At 35.0% G+C, this 9,265-nt stretch overlaps 1 protein-coding gene across 1 annotated transcript; it reads right to left on the reverse strand.

Moving 5' to 3' along the window:
* Positions 1–2,019: 2,019 nt before the first annotated feature.
* On the reverse strand, positions 2,020–3,235 carry LOC130642315 (uncharacterized). Its single transcript, XM_057449403.1, has one exon. It carries the CDS (start codon positions 2,386–2,388, stop codon positions 2,020–2,022), a length of 369 nt encoding a protein of 122 aa, XP_057305386.1. The 5' UTR covers positions 2,389–3,235.
* Positions 3,236–9,265: the final 6,030 nt, after the last annotated feature.

The following is a 9,265-nucleotide window of genomic DNA, read 5'->3' on the forward strand; positions in this document are numbered from 1 at the left end:
TGCAGAATGCTATGGGACAATAATTTTTCACGAGTTACCAAGTTAGTAGTTTTGTTTTATGTTACTTAAATTTGATGTATTGCTGGATCTTATACGTGACCGTTTGGATATTAACAGAAAATTATCTTTTAGGTGGAAGAAAAGTTAAGGAGAACTGGTTGATGTGCTCTACATATCTCATAACACAACGGCATTGTTTATACGTAATATTGACGCACGGATTATTGATACGTCCATGGATTGATGACACGTCAAGCAGAAGGAATCTTTAAATTGGACAGATGAATTGGATCTACAAGACCTTCACCCGTAAACAAAATTGTTGGAACAAACTTCAAATTTTACATAAAATAAAAAGAATAAATACCCAGGCAGCAAACCAACTTTCCCTACGCGTCCTCTACGAAAGAAACAGAGCGATTGGGAGGAGGTTGGAAGAGCCCGAATCGTGTTCAAAAAGCAGTTGTTGAGAGCTTTTATAGACAGATAAATGCTTGAGTATGACCGACATTTTTTTTGAACAAAGCGACATCTTTATACGTGACGCTGCAAAAACATACAGACCTTTGCTGCTTTTGTCCCGACTGCTAGGTAACAATTTACCATTTTCGTGTCCTTTCGAGGTTTATCTCAAAGAGCTCTTGGGACAAAAATGAGTCTTCACGACAATAACACAAACTATTTTTCTTTTGGTTATCCAATGTAGCACTTAATTTTTCATAATCTTTGCAAAAATGCTCTACAAAAATTAAATTTCCATTAACACTTGTAGAAATGCTTTCCACCAGCTTAATAATCTTTCAAAAACAAAAGTTTCCACGGCAGGCACTGCCTGATAATACTTTATTTTTTATTAAGTCAATAAGATAATCAGGTCAACTAATATCTCGCTCTTTACATTAACATTTTGATACTGTATCCTCCTTGCTTGTCTGTCGTACTGGTTAAGTTACAGTCGATGTCTTCAAAATGATGAAATTACTCGTAAAGAACATAGAATCTAGAAGGAATCCTCCTAAGTGAAACGAAATTTGATTCTGAAAGTTGACAACCGGGTTTATCCGTTATGCTGATTGAGTTCAGTTCAGTTAGTCTTTATCCAATTGTATCACAAAAAAGTTTGATATTTTATTCTTTTTCTATAATAAAAATAACTACTTTTAGAACTAATTAAAAAGTTATAATACTTAAAAAAAATTAGTATTGGGACACCACGTACTGTAAAGATTGCGCCCTTTCTCACTGGATCCTCTCTCCCTCTCCTTACTTGTAGCCCTGTTCTAACCATTTCTGATCTTATTTTACCTCTCATGCTTGCCTATAAATAAAAAAAACGATTAAATTATCAATATCAGGGGAACAACAACAGCAACAACACAACACAGGACCAGCGACACCGTTTTTGAAGTGAGGGTGGGGGGGCTACAAAGTAACTATGGTTGGGAGCCAAAAAAATTGCTCCTTATCCCTGCGTTGTCGGTCCTGCAACAAAAATTGTTATACATAGGTGATTATTTATCGTGACACATCCATTTGTTTATTCTCAACGGAGAATGTTTCACCACTTTTGCGGAAAAACTAGAAAACAAAATGACTTACCGTGGATCTACTTTGTAAATTTCCATAAAAATTTACAGGCAACTAGAAGTAATCAGGAAATTCTTCATCCTTCACCCAACCACTACGACCTCCGCCACCCCACCACCACAACCGGTGTTTCTACCTTACATCAAGAGGAATGGATGGTAGTATTCCTCTTTGATGTTGGTAATTTCACTTCGCTCTAGCCAAGGATGACGTATGGCTTGAGCAGCTGATATTCTTCTTCCACCATCTGGATTAAATAGCTGCCAGAAAAAGTTCTTTAAACCTATGAAAATGCATGAATGTGTCAGACCGTAGCAGCAAAAGGAGTTATAGAATGCATAATATAGGAGGTAAGGAATAAAAGTGAAACAAGTAAAAAAATAAATAGAAGTGAAGAGGAAAAAAAATTGAGAAAGACATAGCACAAGATTTTCACTTACTGTAGCTGCATGGTCTTCCAATTGGACGGCATCGAAATCGATTTGGTGGAATCAACCGACCTTTTCCGTTTAGCTTGAATGGAAACGAGCCTGTAAACGAACGGTATAACAAAACACCAAACGCCCACATATCCGCTTCTCTTCCGTAATATCCACGTCGAAAATGCAACTCGGGAGACATGTACAATGACGTGCCGAAAGCGTCATATCTGGGACGATGGAAGCCAGGCCTTAAAGCTTGGATGGATAAGCCGAAATCGATTATCTTGACTTGAAGTTGTTCATTGATAATAATGTTAGCTTCCTTCAAATCCATATGCGCGACCCCTTCATGGTGCATGTAGTTGATCCCAGCTAACATCTGTAAACAAGAATTCCAATTTTATATATATTAAATTAAGATTGTTTGATAAGTTCTATAAGTGATAAAATAAGTGGCAATGCTCGCTAAAAACAACAAACAAAACAAAAAAAAAACAATAAAAGAAACAAAAAAGTCAAAAAGCAAACAAACAAACCTGTCGAGCAAAGAATGTCAACATTGTTTCACTGAACGAGGACAAACATGATCTGTAAGTTTCAAACGATGTTGACTTTTGTCCATGACAGCTCATGACAATCTGAACATATTTCATGTTAGCAGAGACGCATCGATACTAAACAAATAACTTATTCTAAATACGTTATAGGATAAAAAAGGTAAAAAGACTCGATGAATTGCAGAAATATTCCTGATTGCATCTGAAAATTTTTTCGCTTCACGTTTAGAGAATAAAGAAGAGACATTTATGTATCTGTCTTATTCTATGTCTATGTCATCACTGTTTTCCTTTAGCTCCTTTTTTCATTTCAAGAAGAAGCAGTTTTTCTAATATTAGATTAAGCATCTAGCATAAAGCCATCGTCAACTTTAAACAAGTTGGTCAGTTTGTTTGCTTAAGATGAAATGTCTCTGCAGCATTTGGGAAGCCCACGTAACAAAGTTAATATGTTACCTACCTCGACAATATTTTGATGAGAAAGTTGCCGCATGAATTTGACTTCATCAGGCAGTTCTGCAGTCTCGCGCTTTAAAAATTTGATCACCACTTCCTCTTTAGTCTCTTTAACTTTAGCTTTAAAAACACGACCAAACGCCCCTCCTCCTAAATACTGCGTAACTTTGAATGCTGCATTAAAACGATCATCAGTCATGTCAGATGTTAACTCAGGGAGAGCCAGTTCTTCTGGTGAATTTGACAGAACTGCGATTTGAGTTAAAATGCAACTTCCAGCATACAATGCACTTCTTAGGCTCAAAATACTGCTGTTAAACTCAACTTGAAGTGATGAAAAGCTGCCAGTAAGAGAAGAGCTTGGTCCATCGTTGCTTAATTGAATGCTGTCGTTGAAATATGAATATGTTCCTGAATCATGCTTCAAAAAAGAGGAAAGATATATACCTGTAACTGCTTGAATAGTACATACCACATCAACATTTATACTTTTTGCGACTTGTCTTACACTCTTTTACTAGGTTACCCTGATGCCCAACAGGAAAAATAGAATGCTTTAATTTGTAGCTCACTGAGAATTTTGAGGCACAAAAGAATATAAAAAAAACATACCATTCTTTCGATCCAAGAACAAGAATTCCGATGCATTGAAAATGCATGTTTGATATTTACTAACTGTGGTGAATTCCACAAAGAATACATCTTTAAACTAAAAATAGATGTGAAAAGAATAATCACAAAGTTTTCATGGCAAGACGGACAACATGTTTTAAATATTTTCCAGCTGATAGGTATTTAATGTTTACCTCTTTTAAGATACGTCAAAAAACGTGACTTTTCGCAAAAAGTTTCTTTTTGTAAAAGAGGACTTTTTAAATTTGACGTCACATTTGTTTGATGTCATCTTGAAGTAAAAAGGGCATGCGTAGAAAGATTTATTTTTGCAAAAGTTTTTTATGAAAGAAAGACATTTTTAATTTGACGTCACATTAGTTTGATGTCATCATGAATTAAAAAGCGCATGCGCAGAAAAAAATTTCCTTTAATTTGGTGACCAGCTCGGGTAAGGTAATTCTTTGTTTCATAGACACAAAAATTAAAGGAAATTAGGCTAACTTTTGCATGTGACTTTCTCTTTGACAACATGCTCCTTTTCTCTGTTTCATAATTTTTTGTTGGTTTCTCACCCTGATTTTTGATAAGCAGCCGAGTTGCTAACTCGAGTCGAATGCACTTGTATTGAAATCATCGCCCCGTTTTGCCCTGACTGAAAATATGCTCCAAAATATTCGTCCTTGCGTAATGAAAACTCTGCATTTTAGGACGCTTAAGGCTCAAACGAATGTGATCGATTCGATCGACGTCACAGAAATTGATTTTAATAATCATTTAGAACCATAATTATGTCTACCCGGGAGTAACTTTGCATACGCAAATGAAGATAAGTAAAGGGTGATTTTTTCAAATTTTTTTAGGAATTATTGCGGAACAATTGTGCCCTCTATGAATACTCCCGGTCGGTACGGGTATGTTTTTTTGCTTAATGGGACAAAAGAACGTTTCGTAAGTTTTGTTTGTGCAGACACTTGTCTTTAAAAGAAATTACCATTCTTAATTTTAACCTCATAACTCGGATGATATGTTCTTTATCAGCAATCAATATTTGCACCTCGGTCCAAACATTATTAAATTACTTAGGGGCAATTACGTAGATAAGTAGACCAAAATGTTTTTCCAAAGTATTTATTTCATAATTATCTTATTCGTATCATTTTTTTTTTTGTGCAGCCAAGAAAAGAGGTCTATTTCGCGAGGTGTTTCTTTTCAAGCAATTGGAACAAGAATATATTTTACGCAAGTTTAAATATCTTCATAAATAAGAAAAATATCAAAACTCAGAGCTTTAGACCAAATGCGTTTTTTTACGCAAGTTACAAGTGGCGTGAATCTCGGGGAAAAAATGAAAATTTCATTTTGGTCTCTAGTATAGTGTAAAATATTCATGTAAATACGACTTAAGCGAAGTAAAAATTTAGCGCAAGTATAAGAAGTCATGGCGCAACCCCATAAGAGAACCTCCATGTAAACACGACACGACGAAATTTTATAACAGCTTAAAATCCCATTTTGTTTCCACGTGAAGGCTGCCTTAGTCCTATACCTGCTCCTCTTTGGGAGCCTTTACATAGTCCCGAAATGAGATTTACTCGAAGCATGAGCCTATAGTTTTGTACACGCGCGCAATTGTTTCTTTTCGGAAAAATTGTGTTTACATGAATATTTTGAGCACGACATTAAGTCAACACCGAAATGAGTTTAACTTCAAAGAAATCATCTAAACATTTATAATGACTCGACTAAAGAACGAAATGTAATTTTTATTTTGCCACCGAAATAAAAATCCCATGTAAAGATCACCTAAAGGCGGCTCATAAAGCTCAGGCGCGCGCTAACAGAAACACTCACAACCTTTTTGCGCTACGGCAGTCGAATGGAAACAAGCGTCCAAATAATTTGTTCGAGATATAAAGATCGACGAGAGAAAGTTTGGGAGAAAGAGAGATCACGTACTTAAATTCACGATATTATCACATATTAAACAAGCGAGTTTATTCTAGGCTACGTTTCGATAGCTACAGCTGTCATTGACAAGCAATAATTGTATTCATCTATGGTTATTTATTAGTTGAGAAGATAATTAGAGGACCGAATCAATCAATCAGTTCACAGCAATAAAAAGTTTACGGACGCAGATGGAAGCAATAGATTAAAATAAACGTAAAACCTTTGATGACAGCTGTAGCTGTCAAAACGTAGCCTAGAATAAACTCGCTTGACATGATAATATATTATATAGAAGAAATAGACGATCCATTTAAATCACTCCAATCCGATTTGGATGAGCTGCGATTACTTGACCAATCATTGGTTGCTAATGAAACAACTGCCAAATATTATACTGACACTGATGAAAATCTAGTTTGTACCAGAGTCTGTACTAATTGACGCCGAAGAAATTTTAGGTCAGTACAGGGAAACCCCAAACGTAGATGACGGTACTAACGATGCTGAAGAGAACGTAGTGGAAATCGAACCTTCAAACAAACCGTTCTGATTTGAAATATACGTAGCTATGGAATTACTTCAGAGATGCAGTTTTTTTTAGGAGGAAGAGGTAGCATTCAATATGAAAAGGGATTTGGAGCAGTTAAATCTAGTATACGATAAATGTCAAGAGTCAAAAAAGCAACAAACACTGAAATTTCTTTCATAGACTTTGATTCTTTATTTAACTGTTCATGTAACTCTTTATAATTATTAAACTAAGCAATACTAACAAATCGTGAATTTACCAGATTTAAACCCTTTTTGAAAAGTTCGCCAAATGATTGATATTGTGATGGTTCTTATAAAAAAGGCGCATGTGAGACAAAGGAAAAAACACAAAAAGCACATATTTTATAGCGTTGTATTCTCCAGGTCGCTTGGAGTTGTCAAGAAGAAAGAGAAAAAGTCAAATTTAAAACGGAAGAACAATCGAACGAGTATGTTTTGATGAACTTACTTCGCCCCAAAAAATATTTTCTTTCTCTTTTCACTTTTCTGCCTGTTAATGAAGTTAGAAAATTTCCAACAAATAAAAAAAGTTAATTTGACGTCATATATCCTTTCGACCTGTGACATGAAAACAAAGATGATAGCAAAATTTTAAGAGTTTGAAAGAGTCAAGTTTTACCCCTGAATTACTATTTTTTGCGCTCGGAAAGTGTAACAATGTTGGCCATTTTTTTATTATCGTGTGTCATAATATAATTCGTAACTTGAATGCTCTAATGAGTACCCCGGACGTTCATTTTCGTCCCCAGAACTCTTTGAGATAAAACCTCGAAATATAATATATCTGTACAGTGAAATCTCTCTAAAGCGGACACCATTGGTACAAAAAAGTGTCCGTCTTATAGAGATGTCCACTTTATAGAGATTGTATCCAAAAATCACTTTCATAACAAAATTGCTGAAAACATGACTTTTCTTGTTTATATACGTTTTTTCTTTGTTCTATTCCTTTCAAATCAAGGAAATGAGACATTTATATTATTCATACGCTCTACTGTTATACAAACAAAAACAAATATCAACATGTCCCTAAAATTCTCAGCAAAATCTTCCACCGATTTACAAAAATTCCCAATTGCAAATAACATGTCGAGTGGCAGGGAAGCGTATAAACAGGTTATGGTCTGGAAATTCCAGTTCTATACGAGTTTGTTGGTGTCGATAAAGGCGTTGGGCGAAAAAAATAAGTTACAAAGATTTTAGAGATTGTAAATAAAAAATGTACGAAATAAGGATGAAAATCGAAATTTAGCAGGTGTTTTTTTTCCATGTGTCCGCTTTACACAGAGCTTTTTCAAGGGGAAATATCACTTGATGCGAAAAAAAGTGTCCGTTGTTAAAGTGCCATATAACTATTCGTCTTATAAAAATTTTCTTGTGAGATTTTGACCTGAAATCAGTCTGTTCCAAGGAATAGCGTCCGTTATATAGAGGCGTGCGCTTTAGACCATGTCCGCTTTAAAGAGATTTCACTGTACCAAAATTTTTCTATTGAAGCTTTTTTGATGCCAAACTTAAAAAATTTAGGGCATAAATTTGTGCAAATAAAATCCTCATAGATAAAACAAATATGAAATATTTCGCATGAAAAAACTGGCGAATTTAAAAAAAAATAAACATTCGTAACTCAAAAAACGGGAAACTTGCAAAAGCTAGCAAGCCTTTGCAAGCTTTTGCAAATTTATATGTTACCTTAATAATTTAAAACCAATCACAGCATAAACCAAAGGCTTTTGAGAAGACCGTACTTCTATATTTTGTGTTTCCGCCGCTGAGTTTGATTACAGTTTTCTCTCGAATTAACGGACACTCTAAAACGCGGACACCTCTAATTAGCGGACACTTTGGTCATACACCAGCCGTTTTCTAGTCAAAGTCTCATAAAAAACTTGCTAAAATGCGAACATGTAATTAGCGGACACTGTAATTGGCGGACAATATTTTTTCCACCAAAGAGCAAATATGGTTTTTTTTTCTCCCTCCAATTAGCGGGCAGTCCAAAAAAATTAAAAGCGAGCAAAGAAAAATAGACAAATTGAAGTTTTTCTAACATTTATTTCAAAGACTTTACAACTTTTGTGTCCAGCTTGCTTTTAATCTCGTCAATGGTCAGAAAAGCGATAAATAACAGGAACCACTACACCATAGCCACCTCCACTTGCTTCCCAATGACTTTAGCCGTTATGACAGTGTTTGGAACCAGTAAAATGCTTGTTTAAAAAAATTAAGCATATCACTGAAATATCATGTAGAATACTATCATTTTTTCACTTTGTGATACAAAAATCGGCTTTATTTTCTAATTTGGGGCTTAAAATGTAAAACTTTCCAAAAGGCGGGCACTTCCAATTAGCGGACTTATTGGTCATACACCGATGGTGTTCGCTAATTGGAGAGTATACTATTTGTTAGAATGCTAAATGCAATCATTCGCGGAAAAAATGTCTGAAAAAAAGACCAACCAGAAGTCATCAGACGGGTACAGAGCTAATTTCAAGGTTTATCTCAAAGAGTTCTGGGTACGAGAATACCAGATATTTGAGATTTTTATTGAAGACGAGCGTTTATTAAACACTAAAAAAGACGAATATTAATTTTTGACATACAATTGAGGCCGGCTCTGACACAAGCCCTTGGGACAAAAAGGGCGACTCACAATAATTATAAATACAGCAAGAATTGTTTACATCAACAATTCGTCCTTGTCATTGTCTCAGTCTACAAAATTGGACTCAGTGTCGTCACTTATTAATTATGATAATTTTACTCATTTGTATGTACATGACTTGCAAATGCTTACAAAAGTTGGCGGAATTTTCACATGCACACAAATTCTAGAGAAGGTAAAAAAGCAAGATTATACGATGACTGACCAAAAGTATTTTTGTTCAATTACTAAAAATTTACCAAAGTTGAATAGTCTATAAGCACATGGATATAAGTAATTTTTCTCGCAGTTTTAGTTTTTCACGCGGGGTAAACGAGGCACGGCTACGCAATAAATCTTTTAACTCGTTTGGTAAAAATTGAGCTTATTCAGTTTAAAAAATAAAATAACAATAACGTAGCATATGATTGCAGAATAGGAAATGCGCATTCGGGACAAGGGTAAGGAACATACATTAG

This window comes from Hydractinia symbiolongicarpus, chromosome 4 (genome assembly GCF_029227915.1).
Source record: "Hydractinia symbiolongicarpus strain clone_291-10 chromosome 4, HSymV2.1, whole genome shotgun sequence".
In the NCBI taxonomy this organism is placed as follows: Eukaryota; Metazoa; Cnidaria; class Hydrozoa; order Anthoathecata; family Hydractiniidae; genus Hydractinia; species Hydractinia symbiolongicarpus.

Bases quoted from the DNA above. Each gene is read 5' to 3' on its own strand.
- LOC130642315 (XM_057449403.1), bottom strand. From the start codon at position 2,388: ATGTTAGCTGGGATCAACTACATGCACCATGAAGGGGTCGCGCATATG.